Source organism: Oncorhynchus kisutch, linkage group LG10, assembly GCF_002021735.2.
Source record: "Oncorhynchus kisutch isolate 150728-3 linkage group LG10, Okis_V2, whole genome shotgun sequence".
NCBI lineage: Eukaryota > Metazoa > Chordata > Actinopteri > Salmoniformes > Salmonidae > Oncorhynchus > Oncorhynchus kisutch.
The window spans coordinates 40,604,033-40,623,363 of record NC_034183.2 but is presented as its reverse complement, the minus strand read 5'-3'; the positions used below and the strand labels follow the sequence as shown (position 1 = coordinate 40,623,363).

At 42.4% G+C, this 19,331-nt stretch overlaps 1 protein-coding gene across 4 annotated transcripts in view; it reads left to right on the top strand.

Annotated features, from left to right (window-relative positions):
- The window catches only part of LOC109897537 (low-density lipoprotein receptor-related protein 8), a 263,445-nt gene that overhangs the window by 162,725 nt on the left and 81,389 nt on the right, over positions 1–19,331 (top strand). For all 4 annotated transcript variants that reach the window (XM_031833689.1, XM_031833692.1, XM_031833688.1 and 1 more), the window contains exon 4: positions 11,271–11,399. In XM_031833689.1, coding sequence (XP_031689549.1) covers positions 11,271–11,399 — 129 coding nt within the window. The remainder of the gene's footprint in view (positions 1–11,270; positions 11,400–19,331) is intronic.

The following is a 19,331-nucleotide window of genomic DNA, read 5'->3' as shown; positions in this document are numbered from 1 at the left end:
AAGCAGGTAACTATTGAGCAGAGAGGAATTGCACTTTGGAGAGACATTTCTTAAAGTTGTTGCGGTATTTATTAGAGAGGGTCAAAGAAAGAATTTGTTCGGGCACCAGGCAGGTATTAACCATGCCGAAAGTAAATGGCACCCAATTTATGTATGCCACGCTTCGATCCAAGAGGATTAACGGTATTTCAGAGTAATCATAGAAGAGCTATGTTTTCATTGCACATTTCTCTTTTGAAAACTGAGCATGGTTTTTGGAGAAAGATCCATCACTTAAGTCACAAAGTTGACTTTCTTTGGGACCATCCACAAGCTGCAACATTACGTTTATGTGTGCATTTTTGTAAATAGACTAATCTGCTAAATAGATTTTTCATTTGCTCAAAACACTGATCTATACTGAACAAAAATCTAAATGCAACATAGAAAGTGTTGGTCCCATCTTGCATGAGCTGAAATGAAAGATCCCAGAACTTTTCCATACACACAAAAAAAAGCTTACTTCTGTTTACATCCTTGTCAGTGAACATTTATCCTTTGCCAAGATAATCCATCCTTCTGACAGGTGTGGCATATCAAGAAGCTGATTAAACCGCATGATCATTACACAGGTGCACCTTGTGCTGGGGGCATTAAAAGGCCACTCTAAAATGTGCAGTTTTGTCATACAACACAATGACACAGATGTCTCAAGTTTTGAGGGAGCGTGCAATTGGACTGCTGACTGCAGGAATGTCCACCAGAGCTGTTGCCAAAGAAGTGAATGTTAATTTCTCTACCATAAACAGTTTCCAACGTTGTTTTAGAGAATTTGGCATTATGTCCAACCGGCCTCACAACCTCAGACCACGTGTAACCACACCAGCCCAGGACCTCCACATCCAGCTTCTTCTCCTGCGGGGTAATCTGAGACCAACCACCCGGACAGCTGATTAAACTGAGGAGTATTTGTCTGTAATAAAGCCGTTTTGTGGTGAAAATTAATTCTGATTGGCTGGGGCTGGCTCCCCAGAGGGTGGGCCTATGCCCTCCCAGGCCACCCATGGCTTCACTCCTGCCCAGTCATGTGAAATCCATAGATTAGGGCCTAATGAATTTATTTCAATTGACTGATTTCCTTATAAGAACTGTAACTCAGTAAAATGGTTGAAATTGTTGTATGTGGCGTTTATATTTTACACCTACTGTTTGATCATTGTTGCCAGTTTCCTGTAAAGACAGACACTTCTTCACTGACTCTTTAGCTTTACTCTGGATGTCATGAACTCTCTTCCATGGAACTGACTAAACTGTTCATTGCGGAGTCACCAAATCCTGCTGCTTTGAGTTGATCTATTGTTGCGGCACAATTATCTACAATACTCTTATTATACAGAGCTGAATCACAATGTGAGTTTGGTGCTGGCACATCACCAAAATTGTTAACTGCAAAACTGTTAGCGGCGGTAGAGGGACCTCCACCATCATTATCAGAAACTGATTCGGTAAGCTCTTCATGTGCCTTGTTAAAGATGCTTTGTAAATCCAGACAAAGTGCCAAATACACGTGAACATCCAACCTCACCGCCCTTTTTAAAATGTAGAGATTTCCCTGGACAATGACCATGAATTAACGTCAGATGTTTTACAAGGCTAATGGCATTTGCTTGGCGGCATTTGCAACAGTAAAAAAACACCCAAATATGTCTATTTTAAACAGATCTGTTGAATGCAACATTCTGGCCCTCAGCTCTGCCACCCTGGGATTCGCCGTTAGTTGTATCAATGTCAATGTCGTTTGTAGAAAAGTGTACGTGTTTGCCAGACCCTGACTGTATGAGGTACCGAATACAAAGTGAGCTTTGAAAAGCTCATCAAAAAAACAGCCCAGTGAGCCAGGTACCGGATGTTTGTCAATCGCGATGAAGTAGGCGTGAATGATCGTTCTCTGGGTACCCACTGCAAGCAGATATGGCTGTTGACTTCTGGTGATGCCATCCAGATGCTGGTCCCTGCCTATAAGACACTAATATACTGTTAGAACATCTACTATAAGTCTCACAAGCCAGACAGTAGTGATTCTAATATGTATTAGTGTTACACTGCCACAGTCATGGTAGTTTAACTAGTAAGAGCTGTTACAGCAGTAGAGTTGATCATAGTGCTCTTTGCTGGGGTAAATCTTTGTACACTTGGGGGGTGAAGGGGGGGGGGGGGTCAGGATTCAGCAACACAATTTGTCTATAACTAATTTGTGTTGAATTTGTAACCAGACTTTTATGAGCTTCACAAGACGTTCAGCTGTGTGTCTCGCGTACATCTTTCCCTGCTTGTTGTGGCCTTGAGCAGAGGGAGGCAGAAGATGGACAAGGAAAATAATGGACGACATGTCAGTGTCCCAACCTAGAAAACAAATTAGGATTCTGACATTGGGAAAACTTTCAGAACATGTCTCCCAGTGCTGGTGTGGGTTCAAATCAACCAGCTTCACCTGAGATTTTACCCACTTCCATTTCAACCACAACCTCTGCCTCCCACATGCACATACTAGAACTTGACATTGCAGTGTGAAGTGGCATGTCTGCCATTTTAACCACCTCAGCTGTGGACTCGGTGTTGTGTATCAGGTCCCGAAGCTCGGTTGTTGGTGTGAGTCCATGGCTCTGTTTGAAGACAGTAGGCACATTTTTCAGGATTTTTTTTGCCGGAAGTTGGGTCAAACATCAGTCCAAAATCTTGCTCAATCTACAGGCAAGACACACAAAGTCACTGTCGGTCCTGCCATTGCCAGAGCTCTTACCCTTTGAAGGTTAAGAGCTCTGGCAATGGCCACCCTGCGACATGGTCATGCTTTGGGAAAAAACCCAAAACATCAACATTCCATTCATACGTTATCACACATGCATTCTACACAGTTGACAGAGTCCATTTCGTACATACCATGCCTGGACTATATCGGAGGAGTTCTGTGGGTCATGGACTTCTTTTTGGCGGTAGGCAGAGGTTCAGCTCCATCTTTTCTTTTACGGTTGCTTCATCAGAGGTGTCTTTCATCAGCGCGGTGGCCTTTCGACTCTGCCCTTCTTCACTCAGCCAATGTTCGTCCGTGAAGGGGTCTCTGTCAGCAGCTGGTCCACCTTCAACCAAAGATAAAAAAAGGACAGGAACACACAATGGTATAAACAGTCCAACCAATCCCCATTACACTGAATCGTGAGAAAAAATGTCTCACTCCCTTGTGAGCACTCCCTCGCATGCCTGCAACCGAGCACCTAGTATGTGTGCAAAGCTGTCATCAAGGCAAATGATGGCAACTATGAAGAATCTCAAATATATTTAGATTTTTTTTTATTATCACTTTTTGGTTACTACATCATTCCATATGTATTATTTCATAGTTTTGAGGTATTCACTATTATTCTACAATGTAGAAAATAGTAAAAATAAAGAAAAACCCTTGAATTAGTAGGTGTCCAAACATTTGACTGGTACTGAATATATCATAGACTGACCAGGTGAAAGCTGTGTCATGGAAAGACAAATGTTCATAATGTTTTGTGCACACACACACATATATATATATATATATATATACACATATATACACACATATATACATATACACACACATATATATAGTAAAACTACAGAGCACAAACCATAAACACAAATAAAAGAGTTACGCATGCCAACCAGCTGACCCCCCTGTTAGTGATCTACGAGGGAACTTAACTCTTCCTCCTGCAGCCTCTTTTTGCTGGTGGTTCAGTCTCCTTGCCAAGTGTCACTGGTGCATGTTAGAATCTGGAAAGGCTTTGAAAAATCCTGTGCTTAATCATTTGAACATCTAGTGTTGTTGCAGTGGCAGTTTCACTATCGTCAGATTGTGCCTTTAGAAACGGCAAAACCATAAAAAAAAATGTTTTGTCTTAGAGCCCATCCCAATCCACTCCCTACCACTTTCCCTTGACACTTCATCCCTTTCAATGTGTGCAGATCCATAAGGTGAAAGCTTTATGACTACACTGCTTACACCTATCCACAACCTTCAAAAATCAGCAAACAAAGGGTTAGTGCTAAGGGGAAGTGGTAGGGAGTGATTTGGAACCCAGATTTATTTCGTACTCACATAGTCAGTCTTGCTTTTGGTGGTCAGCCAGGTATGGGAACAAGGAAACTATTGCTCTTGCATATGCCTACTTCATATGTCGTGGGGGACTTGTTCGGAACCCAAAAAATGAAATTACTAGACTGGCAATAATACATGAAGGCAAAACATTGATCTTAATGCATTTAAAACTAGATTATCCTCTGCCATATTTGCAACCAATGTCTTGATCATATCACATCTGGTGTGGTCAGTCAAGTTCATGATCCTTTCCCATCCCTTAGCTTTGCTCTGGAGAATGACCTCAATCATCTAGCAAAAAGCACAGACACTGACCCTGGGGCAGCAGGTAGCCTAGTGGTTAGAGCATTGGAAAAGTAACCAAAAGGTTGCTAGATTGAATCCCTAAACTGACAAGGTAATTAGCCCCTGAACAAGTCAATTAACCCGCTGTTCCTAGGCTATCATTGTAAATAAGAGTTTGTTCTTAACTGACTTGCCTAGTTAAATAAATGAATAAAAAATAAACACCAGGTTTCTTTGTCAATATATATTTTGCTTGTTTCCTCGCTTTCCTTTTCAAATTGAATTTGATAATAAGAACTCATTTTCCTCTCATAATTAATTCTCCTGTACTTGTTTTTGAGAAGAATGACGAGGACACGAGCCAAATTGAGAAAAAGCTCAGTGGTAGCCAGCCATTTTCCTGGAGAGCTACTGTGCAAGGATTGGTTTCAGCCATGTTCCAACACCTGGCTACAGTATATCACTAAACTGCACATTAGGATCTTCCAATATGATTTTAGTGGGTAAGAGCAGGACAGGAAAAGGCCTACATACATAGTTCCTCTCCAGGAGTAGGCCAACCCAACATCACAAAGATGGAACCTCAGGAAGATCAGTCAGAGCAAATAAAGAAAGGCTTACTTTACTCTTCCTCAGCTTTCCTTTTTTTGTTAGGACTTTGTGTCAACAGTGTCCGGGTCAGATGAATCACCAACGTCCATGGAGTAGCTTGCAGAAGGGTTAATAGAATCTTCCGATCACATGAAGAAATTAATAGTCTCTGTTCTCAACAATTCTACAGGGACAATACAACGAAATTACATATCTGTCTTTAAAAATGTGTTTGTTAGCCATGCACTAAACCCCATATTAGTCGGGCTCAAATAATCTGTTAGGAGATCATTAAGCTACAATTCTATATGGGATGTTGAGAGATGACATACAATTAAATGGGGCCTGATGTGATCTGTGACATGCCACAGAATGTGTAACGTGTGACTCCATCCCTCCAAACCTTAGACCCCAGACACAATCCCCCCCCTCCCAAAAGTGTATTTGGTTTCACAATTCCTGACATTTAATCCTCATGAAAATTCCCTGTCTTAGGTCAGTTGGGATCACCACAATTTTAAGAATGTGAAATGTCAGAATAATAGTAAGAGAGGGATTTATTTCTGATTTTATTTCTTTCATCACATTCCCAGTGGGTCAGAAGATGCTACCAAATAATAATTGAGCATATTGCTTTTAAATTGTTTAACTTGGGTCAAACGTTTCATGTAGTCTTCCACAAGCTTCCCACAATAAGTCCTATGATCGACATAACCTGAAAGGCCACTCAGCAAGGAAGAAGCCACACCTCCAAATCCGCCATAAAAAAAGCCAGACTACTGTTTGCAACTGCACATGGGGACAAAGATCGTACTTTTTGGAGAAATGTCTACGGAAACAAAAATAGAGCTGTTTGGCCATAATTATGTTTGGAGGAAAAAGAGGGAAGCTTGCAAGCTGAAGAACACCATCCCAACCGTGAAGCACGGGAGTGGCAGCATGTGCACTTCCCAAAATAGATGGCATCATGAGGCAGGAACATTTTGTGGATATATTGAAGCAACATCTCAAGACATCGGTCAGGAAGTTAAAGCTTGGTTGCAAATGGGTCTTCCAAATGGACAATGACCCCAAGCAAACTTCCAAAGTTGTGGCAAATTGGCTTAACGACAACAAAGTCAAGGTATTGGAGTGGCCATCACAAAGCCCTTACCTCTATCCTATAGAAAATCTGTGGGCAGAACTGAAAAGGTGTGTGCGAGGAAGAGGCCTACAAACCTGACTCAGTTACACCAGCTCTGTCAGGAGGAATGGGCCAAAATTCACCCAACTTATTTTGGGAAGCTTGTGGAAGGCTACCCAAAACGTTTGACCCAAGTTAAACAATTTAAAAGCAATAATACAAATCAAATCAAATACCAAATACTAATTGAGTGCATGTTAACTTCTGACCCATTGGGAATGTGATGAAAGAAATAAAAGCTGAAATAAATCACTCTCCTACATTTCACACTCTTAAAATAAAGTGGTGATCCTAACTGACCTAATTTTTACTAGGATTAAATGTCAGGAATTGTGAAAAACTGAGCTTAAATGTATTTTACCAATGTGGATGTATGTAAACTTCTGACTTCAACTGTAGATACCTTTGTACCCGTTTCCTCCAGCATCTCCACAAGGTCCTTTGCTGTTGTTCTTGGATTGATTTGCACTTTTCGCACCAAAGTACTTTCAACTCTAGGAGACAGAACGCGTCTCCTTCCTGAGCGGTATGACGGCTGCGTGGTCCCATGGTGTTTATACTTGCGTACCATTGTTTGTACAGATGAACGTGGTACCTTCAGGCATTTGGAAATTGTTCCCAAGGATGAACCAGACTTGTGGAGGTTTACAATTGTTTTTCTGAGGTCTTGCCTAATTTCTTTTGATTTTCCCCATGATGTCAAGCGAAGAGGCACTGAATTTGAAGCTAGGCCTTGAAATACATCCACAGGTACACCTCCAATTGACTCAAATTCTAAAGCCATGACATAATTTTCTGTAATTTTCCAAGCTGTTTAAAGGCACAGTCAACTTCGTGTATGTGTCACGTTCTGACCTTAGTTCTTTTGTTATGTCTTTGTTTTAGTATGGTCAGGGCTTGAGTTGGGTGGGTTGTCTATGTTAGTTTTTCTATGATTTGGTATTTCTGTGTTTGGCCTGGTATGGTTCTCAATCAGAGGCAGCTGTCAATTGTTGTCCCTGATTGGGAACCATACTTAGGCAGGCTGTTTTCACCCTTGAGTTGTGGGTGATTATTTTCTGTTGAGTGTTTGTATTCTGCACCATACAGAACTGTTTCGGTTTCGTTTGTTCACTTTGTTGTTCTTGTTCAGTGTTATATTTCTTTATAAAAAATATGGACACTTACGACGCTGCGCATTGGTCCTCACCTTCTTCCACCACAGACGGCCATTACAGTCTGTAAACTTCTGACCCACTGGAATTGTGATACAGTAAAATAATCTGTAAACAATTGTTGGAAAATGACTTGTGTCATGCACAAAGTAGATGTTCTAACCGACTGGCAAAAACTATAGTTTGAAATTTGTGGAGTGGTTGAAAAACGACTTGATGGCTCCAACCTAAGTATCTGTAAACTTCCTACTTCAACTGTACATGTTATTCAATCATTATATCCAAACTGCACATGCAGGCGTTTGCGTAGCCATATTTTTTGACCGTTGCGCTATGCTAATTAGTGTAGTTGATAACAATTCTCCTGGATCCGGGATGGGTAGTTTCAAGAAGTTGGCTCCAACCTAAGTGTATGTAAACTTCCAACTTCAACTGTACATGTTTATTCAATCATTTTATCCAAACTGCTCATGCAGGCGTTTGCCTAGCCATGCTCCAAAATAGAACTTGGTTCTCCCATCTACTCATTGATTTTTACAAGCATACTGTATACCCACATGTGTGATTGAAAGATGAGAGGTCCACACTCCAGTCTAGTTGGTGGCAGTAATGCAACATATAAAATCCACAGAAAAAGAGTGATTAATCAAATAACTAACTAGGTATTTTGATCTGTGGATTAGTAGTCAGAGTAGAGAACACATGAGTGTGTATGACTCAAATCTACAAAGATCCAGCTAAAGAAAGGGACCATGTGCATTTCAGTAAAATAACAACCCAATGTTTATCTCCCTGGACAAATGTCACATCTAAAATAGTCAGCACTACCCTAACACAGCCTATATAAAACACAGCCAATACATTCTTTAAAAAAAACATATGTAGCCTTATGAACAACGCTGGACACGATGTTAATATTCACACTAACTTACGGACTATGACAGCCTCAAAACAAACACTTCATCACACCGACAGTGTCTATGTGCAAAATGGTAAAACAGCATCATCTTGATATGTGTGCAACAAAAGTTCAACATTCACCTTCTACCATTCCTGTCAAGCCGTCTACGCGTACATTTTGATGCATACATTCAATTATCTGAATGTATGCACCTAACAGAATGCACCGTAACTGCATCAAATGCTGCAAGGCAAGTGTTCCATTAGAAATTAATGTACTTCTGGTGTGCCACAATGCAATGCCAAGATCGGTGTGATCGAGGCGCAAGCATAGTCGAACGGTTGCATGCATAACATTTGCATATCGTGTGTGGATTTCAGCATATGAGAGAGATAAACACCTAGCTAGCTTTCTAACATTTCATTGGTTACATAAAATCCCTTCAACTGAAAGATGTAACGTTATTCCCTGCATTCTCCCCGGCTTTGCTGCGCTGATTAACTTGATATTTGGTAAACATACATGAGGCACGCACCACATTTGAGTCTAGCTTCTATAGCACGCACGAGGCACGCATATAAGCCTTGACAAATTATGGAAAAGTATCTACAGCTGACAGTTAACATCATAGTTACCCAGGCACACATCCATTACTGAATACTCAAACCGAATGCAGGTTTAGGTTAACTATGTAGCTAGCTTAGATGTGTGGCTTTGGTAGCCATCTAGCTAATGCTACTAGTTAGCTAAGTAGCCATCTAGCTAGCCAAAGAATCAACACTTACGTCAGCTAAAGTATTGAGTATACTAGAATGAATGACTGACCTTAACACAGTATAACCTGCATTCTGGTTCAGTATTCTAGAAAATATGTTTTTTAACCCTCATTGTTCTATATTGATTCTAGTTTGCAAACGTTAGCTTGCTAGATGGCCAAGCTACCTAACATTAGCTATTAGTTAGCTAGGTAACGTTAACTAATGTTAGCTAGTTTCTGTAGCTAAGTTAACCTGGTAGCTAATGGTTAGATAACTTTAGCTATTTGCTATGGCAACTATACAAAACATTTGGTGCCGAATTGCCACACGGTTATTGGTTTATTCAAAATAAGGAATTTAGCCGCTTCAAGTACCTACCTTGGTATGTCCATTCTGTCAAACTGATCTAAAATTATAAGCTAGCTAGCTACGCTTTGAGAATGGTGCCAAGCCTAGCTTGGTTTAAAAAATTGGCTATACCGATCGACCAGTGGAGGATGGTGAGAGGCGCTATAGGAAGACGGGAATGGAATTCATGGAACGGAGTCAAACGTGGTTTCTGTATGTTTGATGTGTTTCAGACGTTCCATTGATTCCATTCCAACCATTACAATGATCCCGTCCTCCTATAGCTCCTCCCACCAGCCTCCACTGCTGATTGCCTGCTAGGTAATGAATATTTGGCTTGAAACTAACTATTGGCAAATGGTTGACTTAGGCCAAATATGAATTTCAAAACCATATAACTTACCTGAAGCCTACTTCTGCCAGCGTCCGTCTGAGGCGAATGCGAGGAAGGACATATCAGTGGCGGCAAAATCGAAACTTAAATGCAAATCAGTGGGCGGGAATACATTGACAAGCAATACTTAAACACATTTTTTCAAATGAACTCTGTTTTACCTCTGACTCTGGTCAGAATTAGTCACTTAATTCCCAAAATTGTTAAAGCTGCTCTTTTCAAGTAAAATGTTAGTAACTGCTGTAATGCCTCCATTATTTGCTGTGTATATTGATCTGGGGGGGTTGCTATTGCGGGTTGCCAGGCAGTGACAGTCCAAAATGTATAATTGATGGAGCAACTTTTGACACTGGGTGTAATGTAATCTAATATATAGTCCCAGTGGGCCCTCTTTGGCTGGGACTGGGAACCAGGGAGTGGAGACAGAGAGGAGGGAGGGTGGTAGTGTGTAATCTAGGATATAGTCCCATTGGGCCTATTCTTGCTAGTAGGGCTAGAAATTGCCAGGGACATAACAATACGATATTATCACGATACTTAGGTGCCAATAGGATATGTATTGCAATTCTCATGATATATGCATTGCGATTCGATACTGTGATTTTGTGATTCGATATTTTACACACCATATGTCTGCTGCAGAGGGACAAGAGAGAGCCATGAGAAAATGTGTTTATCACTCATGGAAATAAAAGTCCTGAAAACAAATTGGCTCCCTATTTAAAAATAAGATGAAAAACAAGTTATGAAGGAACACAGTGCAGGTACAGCCAACTAGCGCAAAAATAATATTATGACATGCTATATCGTCAAAAATAATATTATGACATGCTATATCGTCAAAAATAATATTATGACATGCTATATCGTCAAAAATAATATTATGACATGCTATATCGTCAAAAATAATATTATGACATGCTATATCGTCAAAAATAATATTATGACATGCTATATCGTCAAAAATAATATTATGACATGCTATATCGTCAAAAATAATATCCCGATACGTAACTGTATCAATTCCACCCCCATCAATACTGGCTAGGGTTGGGAATGGTGGGCAGAGGGGGAAGAGAGAGGGAGGATGGGGAATGAGAGAGAGGTAGGAGCAGTGCTGTGTGTGGAAAGGGGGAGATGGGGAGTCAAATTTGTGGAAAGGAAAGCATGGATTTGCTGTCTAAGCCAAGTGTAAAATGTATGTATTGTACATCGGTGTTTTTCTTACTCTAGGAACCACATGGGCTAGCTAGGGAATAGAAACAATGGTCTGCTTCCTTAATATGGTTTCACTCGATGGAATGATCTGCGCATGTGCCTTTCGTGTGTGTATGTTTTCGCTTTGTGTGTTTTTTTTTTCTGTGTGTGTTTTTGGCCTTTGTCTTACTCTGTGTGCCCGCTCTAATTGCAGGCATTTGAGGGGGAATCGATTTGAGCAACATGATAACTGAGCTATTTGGATGTTTCATTGACTAACTGTGTCCTCTCTCTCCCTCATGCCCATCCATTTCTTTCTCTCTCTCTCGCTCTCCCTCCCTCCACTGATAGGTCGACAGATGTGCCCACCTGAGAAGTTTGACTGCGGGGATTCGGCCAGCAAGTGCATCTCATCGTCATGGCGATGTGACGGGGAGAGGGACTGTGAGAACGGGGCAGACGAGGACCAGTGTTCCGCAGGTAAGACTGAAGGGAGGAGAGAAGCGGGACAGAGGGGGGAGGGAGACAGGGAGGTAGAAAGAGGAGAGAGAGGATACAGAGCAAGATGAGAAAGAAAGGGAGAAGGACTAGATCCTCTGATGAGACACAAAAAAAACACAATTTGATAGAAAGCATGAGTGATAAGATTTGTTCCTACAAATCAATCGTTTTGGGTTTTTCTAGACGGAAGCTAATTTGTGTTGAGCTAAAGGTTTTGGAGCAAATAGCAGATGTGGTATTTATAGCTCAGTGTCCCAGCTGCCAGTGTTGTTGGTGTGTGAAGAACCTTCAAAGACCTCATAGCTGTTTCCCCCACTGACGTTTCCTTGATCAGTTCTCCCTGACACCGGGTGAGTGGGAAATGCAGGTTACTACAGCAGCTCATAAGTAGGGCAGGTTTGTCTGAGGTTGAAATGTCTGTCTGTCTTCCTGTCTGTCTACCTGTCTGTCTTCCTGTCTGTCTACCTGTCTGTCTACCTGTCTGTCTACCTGTTTGTCTACCTGTCCGTGTGGAATCTTACATACTGAGGTGTTTTATGCACCAGTTACTTTCACCTTGACGTCGGCATACGCGGTGCTTTCAATAGGCTAGGGGAAGATAAGCTTCCCCTAAAGTAAATGTAATGACATTTGCCAAAATGAGCTACAGTCAGTATTTAGACAGTGACATAATTTGCATCATTTTGGCTCTGTCCACCACCCCCTTCACCAGAAAAATAATTATTCTGCCATCCACCACAGTTGTTTTCCGTGGTCTTCCTGGGCCTTTTGGTGTTCTTGAGCTCAACAGTGCTCAACAGTGCATTCTTTCTTTTTAAGAATGTACCAAATAGTCGATTTGTCCACACCTAATGTTTTTACTATCTCTATCTCTCTGATGAGTTCGTAGATTTTTCAGCCCTAATGATGCCTTGATTCACTGGCAGTGACAGCTCTTTGGACTTCATATTGAGGGTTAACAGCAACAGATTCCAAATGCAAATGCCACACTTGAAATCAACTCTAGACCTTTTATCTGCTTACTTGTGAATGAACTAATGAGGGAATAACTCACACCTGGCCATGGAACAGCTGAGTAGCCAATTGTCCAATTACTTTTGGTCCCTTAGAAAAGGGAGAAAAAAAACATCTCTGCACTTTCAGCTCATATTCATTAGTTCATTTCAACTCCAATGTGCTGTGGTAAACAGCTAAGATAATAATAACTTGGTCAATGTCCAAATATTTATGGACCTGACTGTATATCATTGCTCGTGCCTATGCAGAAATGAATAAAATAATAAAAAATACTACACCAATGTGCATGATTTTGCCACAGAGGACTATCAGATTATTTTCTAAATGAGCTGTGGATTGCTTTTAAGGTCGCAATTTGGGCAGCGCGCGCAGCAAATAGCCTCTACCAAATAGCTGATTGTTGAGTTACAGCGCTGTGAAAAGCAGTTTAAATAGGTCTAGGCCTATCCCAATATTTCCAAATACAATCGTAGGAAAAACACAGTTTAGAAAGCAAATGGCTATTGCTGAAAAGAGAAGACAAATGAAATACTAATCTGTAGCTAGTTATCAAAATGTGAAACTCACAATTGAGCGAACGGTAGCCTATCTTACTGGCACCAGCGGACAGCATCAGCCGTGTCCCCAGTGAGTGCTGCATATTGACTGTGTTTACCATTGGCACCAGCGGACAGCATCAGCTGTGTCCCCAGTGAGGGCTGCATATTGACTGTGTTTACCATTGGCACCAGCGGACAGCATCAGCCGTGTCCCCAGTGAGGGCTGCATATTGACTGTGTTTACCATTGGCACCAGCGGAGAGCATCAGCCGTGTCCCCAGTGAGGGCTGCATATTGACTGTGTTGACCATTGGCACCAGCGGACAGCATCAGCCGTGTCCCCAGTGAGGGCTGCATATTGACTGTGTTTACCATTGGCACCAGCGGAGAACATCAGCCGTGTCCCCAGTGAGGGCTGCATATTGACTGTGTTGACCATTGGCACCAGCGGACAGCATCAGCCGTGTCCCCAGTGAGGGCTGCATATTGACTGTGTTTACCATTGGCACCAGCGGAGAACATCAGCCGTATCCCCAGTGAGGGCTGCATATTGACTGTGTTTACCATTGGCACCAGCGGAGAACATCAGCCGTATTCCCAGTGAGGGCTGCATATTGACTGTGTTTACCATTGGCACCAGCGGAGAGCATCAGCCGTGTCCCCAGTGAGTACTGCATATTGACTGTGTTTACCATTGGCACCAGCGGAGAACATCAGCCGTATCCCCAGTGAGGGCTGCATATTGACTGTGTTTACCATTGGCACCAGCGGAGAGCATCAGCCGTGTCCCCAGTGAGTGCTGCATATTGACTGTGTTTACCATTGGCACCAGCGGAGAACATCAGCCGTATCCCCAGTGAGGGCTGCATATTGACTGTGTTTACCATTGGCACCAGCGGACAGCATCAGCCATGTCCCCAGTGAGGGCTGCATATTGACTGTGTTTACCATTGGCACCAGCGGAGAACATCAGCCGTATCCCCAGTGAGGGCTGCATATTGACTGTGTTTACCATTGGCACCAGCGGAGAACATCAGCCGTATCCCCAGTGAGGGCTGCATATTGACTGTGTTTACCATTGGCACCAGCGGAGAACATCAGCCGTGTCCCCAGTGAGTGCTGCATATTGACTGTGTTTACCATTGGCACCAGCGGACAGCATCAGCCATGTCCCCAGTGAGGGCTGCATATTGACTGTGTTTACCATTGGCACCAGCGGAGAACATCAGCCGTATCCCCAGTGAGGGCTGCATATTGACTGTGTTTACCATTGGCACCAGCGGAGAACATCAGCCGTATCCCCAGTGAGGGCTGCATATTGACTGTGTTTACCATTGGCACCAGCGGAGAACATCAGCCGTATCCCCAGTGAGGGCTGCATATTGACTGTGTTTACCATTGGCACCAGCGGAGAACATCAGCCGTGTCCCCAGTGAGGGCTGCATATTGACTGTGTTTACCATTGGCACCAGCGGAGAACATCAGCCGTATCCCCAGTGAGGGCTGCATATTGACTGTGTTTACCATTGGCACCAGCGGAGAGCATCAGCCGTGTCCCCAGTGAGTGCTGCATATTGACTGTGTTTACCATTGGCACCAGCGGAGAACATCAGCCGTATCCCCAGTGAGGGCTGCATATTGACTGTGTTTACCATTGGCACCAGCGGACAGCATCAGCCATGTCCCCAGTGAGGGCTGCATATTGACTGTGTTTACCATTGGCACCAGCGGAGAACATCAGCCGTATCCCCAGTGAGGGCTGCATATTGACTGTGTTTACCATTGGCACCAGCGGAGAATATCAGCCGTATCCCCAGTGAGGGCTGCATATTGACTGTGTTTACCATTGGCACCAGCGGAGAACATCAGCCGTGTCCCCAGTGAGTGCTGCATATTGACTGTGTTTACCATTGGCACCAGCGGACAGCATCAGCCATGTCCCCAGTGAGGGCTGCATATTGACTGTGTTTACCATTGGCACCAGCGGAGAACATCAGCCGTATCCCCAGTGAGGGCTGCATATTGACTGTGTTTACCATTGGCACCAGCGGAGAACATCAGCCGTATCCCCAGTGAGGGCTGCATATTGACTGTGTTTACCATTGGCACCAGCGGAGAACATCAGCCGTATCCCCAGTGAGGGCTGCATATTGACTGTGTTTACCATTGGCACCAGCGGAGAACATCAGCCGTGTCCCCAGTGAGTGCTGCATATTGACTGTGTTTACCATTGGCACCAGCGGAGAACATCAGCCGTATCCCCAGTGAGTGCTGCATATTGACTGTGTTTACCATTGGCACCAGCGGACAGCATCAGCCATGTCCCCAGTGAGGGCTGCATATTGACTGTGTTTACCATTGGATCAGTACCACTGGAGAAAAAAATTGGGAAAATGATTTCCTCCTCCAGGCTAGATGGAAGTCATATTGTACAATTTGTGTCTCCCCTTCCCATAAGCCTAGATGAGATGGCTGCATTCAAGGCCAAGTTGTTTTTACTGATCTGTTTGACAGTGTCAGCAGAGTAGGCTACTAATTTGTGTCGTATTACGAAATATGTCGCTTGTCTCCAATCATATAGTAGAATTGCATGAAACAAAAAAACACTGAATAAACGTCTCTGATTAGGCCTACTCTATGTTACTACGCGCTCAGGCATGCGTTGTTAATGCATTGTTCAGAACTGTCTGTTTTGCTCACAGTAATTGACTTATATTATTAGCCTAAATTATGACAATGCCATCTACTCATCACATTAGGAATAGTAGCCTATCTTACATTAGCCTGAAAAATGCAATGATACTGTAAATGTATGCAATCCTTTTATTATAAAGGTGCAATTTTATTGGTGAAAGAATTGCTTCCCCAGACGTGAAACTCCGCCTATGGGTGTCGGCATTTCAAATCGGCCATGTTGTGACTTGATAGCGTGTATTATGCATCTATTTCATGTTGCACCGTTCCACAAGTAAATAGTCAATTTATGATGAGGGTGAGTAGTGGTTGACATTGTATATGACGTTCCACAGACCTTTAAACCTAATATTGCGATAATAATTCACGACTGGGGTAATAAATTATTATTCTTTATTTTTTTGCTGTTCTCCAAATGCATTTTAGAGTTTTTAAATTGTATAGAAATGCAGTAAACGAGCTTCAACTTCAAAAAAAAAAAAATCCCCCATACCCCACTTTGCCATACCCTATGTTTAGCTGAACAGACGCCAAATCGACCAACACAAACTGAGAATGTATTTGAAGCTGGGGGGGGGGGGGGGGGGGTCAATGATCTTGACTTTGACCTCGGTCTCTAACCCCTCCCTCTATCCCGTCCCTCTATCTGTCAATACCAATGCGGAGAGATGACTGAAGACGAGACTCAAATGTGGTCTCCAGTCACAGCAGGATATGACTCTTTGGATCAACCTAAAAGGACATTTGTTTTGATAATAAATAAAACATATTTGTTGAAACCAAATTCAATGTTGATTCATTGCCAACTGTTATATTATTACCAAACTTATATTTCAAGTTGCAACCTATTTCTTTCAACACTCAACCTACTGTACCTTTCCTCTTTGGTTAAACCTAATACATAAAAATTAAATAACATTTCATGTAAATACAACCCATTATTTCACCATGCTCCAACTTTTTACTTTGGATTTATCTATCCGAACGTCTTGAATTGGAACTGAAAATGATGATTGTTTTTCAAATTTAGTAACCACAATATCTAAAGCAAGATATGCTGCCTTAAAACTTAAAACAATATTTTCAGGCTCTTTAGTATCACATTAACCTATGCAAGTGTCATTACAGATGCGGGCCCTAAACACGTTTTCATTATTCATTACATTGAAATGATTTGGCTATCAAGGTCACCTCTCACAATCTTATTCCCTTTTCATTTCTATGCTGTTTTACACTGTCGGGTCACTTACAGTGGCTATACTTTCCCTCTATCACTTTTTCATCTATCACAACTGTATAAAGTATTCAGACCCCTTGACTTTTTCAAAATGTTGTTATGTTACAGCCTTATTCTAAAACTGATTACGTCGTTGTTTTTATTCTTCTCGGCAATCTACACACGATACCCCATAATTACAAAGCAAAAACTGATTTTTAGAAATGTTTTGCTAATTTCTAAAACATTAAACTGAAATATCACATTTACATAAGTATTCAGACCCTTTACTCTGTACTTTGTTGAAGCACTTTTGGCAGTGATTACAGCCTCGAGTCTATGACGCTACATGCTTGGCACACCTGTTATTTGGGGAATTTCTCCCATTCTCCTCTACAGATCCTCTCAAGCTCTGTCAGGTTGAATGAATGGGGAGCGTCGCTGCACAGCTATTTTCAGGTCTCTCCAGAGATGTTCGATTGGATTTAAGGCCTGGCTCTGGCAAGGCCACTCAAAGACATTCAGAGACTTTCCCCGAAGCAACTCCTGCATTGTCTTGGCTGTGTGCTTAAGGTCGTTGTCCTGTTAGAAGGTGAACTTCGCCCCAGTCTGAGGTCCAGAGTGCTCTGAAGCAAGTTTTCATCAAGCATCTCTCTGTACTTTGCTCAGTTCATCTTTCCCTCGATCCTGACTAGTTTTCCATTCCCTGCTGCTGAAAAACATCCTCACAGAATGATGCTGCCACCACCGTAGGGATGGTTCCAGGTTTCCTCCAGACGCTATGATTGGCATTCAGGCCAAAAAGTTCAATCTTGGTTTCATCAGACCGGAGGAGCTTGTTTCTCATGGTCGGAGAGTCCTTTAGGTACCTTTTGTCAAACTCCAAGCGGGCTGTTATGTCCCTTTTACTGAGGAGTGGCTTCCATCTGGCCACTCTACCATAAAGGCCTGATTGAGGAGTCTTGGTGGCTCCAAACGTCTTCCATTTAAGAGTGATGGAGGCCACTGTGTTCATGGCTTGGTTTTTGCTCTGACATGCACTGTCAACTGTGGGACCTTATATAGACAGGTGTGCGTCTTTCCAAATCATGTCCAATGAATTGAATTTACCACAGGTAGACACAAATTAAGTTGTAGAAACATCTCAAGGATGATCAATGGAAACAGAATGCACCTGAGCTCAATTTCGAGTCACATAGCAAAGGGTCTGAATACTTATGTAAATATGGTATTTCTGATGTTTATTTTTAATACATTTGAAAACCTGTTTTCACTTTGTCATTATGGGGTATTGTGTGTAGATTGATGAGGGGAAAAAAACAATTGAATCAATTTTAGAATAGGTCTGCAATGTAACAAAATGTGGAAATAGTCAAGGGGTCTGAATGCACTGTACGTATGTATATACGGTTATTGGAGTGAAAAATAAGGTTGATTATTACATTTAGAAATATTTAATGGAGGGTGCTGTTGATCATTGATTTACTGTCTGGTGGGGTCTGTCTGATCCTGGCTCAACCTGCAGAAATGGGCCTTTGATCTATCATTTAAGAAATGTGGTGTCTTAGCTGCGTGCATATCACTGGGCACGTGGTCAGACTCACATTCCTCCATTGGAATGTGGATCATTCTGTGTTCCGTCCAGTAAAATTCCATTCCTCTATTTTTTGGGAGGTACAGAGTTGTGTTAGCTGTTATTTCAAATTTAAATGGTTAGCTATTGTTGGCACATTCATACACCATAGTATGCACACATGTGGTCTTTAGTTCCCGCATAAAAAAACTGGATGTGTGCCAAATACTGTTTGTGCTGCAGAGTACTGGATACCCCCCCCCCCCCACACACACACACTTCCCAGTTTCTACCCCCACTCCAGTTCTCTTTCCAAAATGCTGCACCCCTATCCCCTCCCGCTCTCGCTCTCCCCCTCCCTCTTTCCCCACTTCCAAATTAAAGCACTGTCGTTAATTACAGCTGCTAATTGAGCACATCCATATGTTAAATTATACATGGATACAGTCTGAGAAGGTCATTATTAGATTTATAAAGCCCTCTGAAGAAAGTTTACCAGCTTTTAATTGATGATAATATGTAATCAGGCTCGTTTTAGGCACACAGGCCCTCCTGCTGCTCCTAGCTGGTTGGGAATGGGGATGGTGGTTTATACTTGTGAATGAATGGAGAGACTAATCAGGGGAGTGGAAACAAAGGGGGCGAAAATAAGAGCGTGAGGCTGGAGCTTTCATGTTAATCACGGAGTTCACCCATCTAAAGGGCTTGGTTTGCTGTACACCCATATGTGTGTGTGCGTGTTGTGTTTCTTTTGGCGTGGCTTGTCTGAATCGTATAGCGGAGCGTGTCTCTCTGTCGCCAGGTGATGAGTCAGGCTCGCTCAGGGTCAATAATAATGACTCGTGTTGAAGTTGGAACGACGATCACCACAG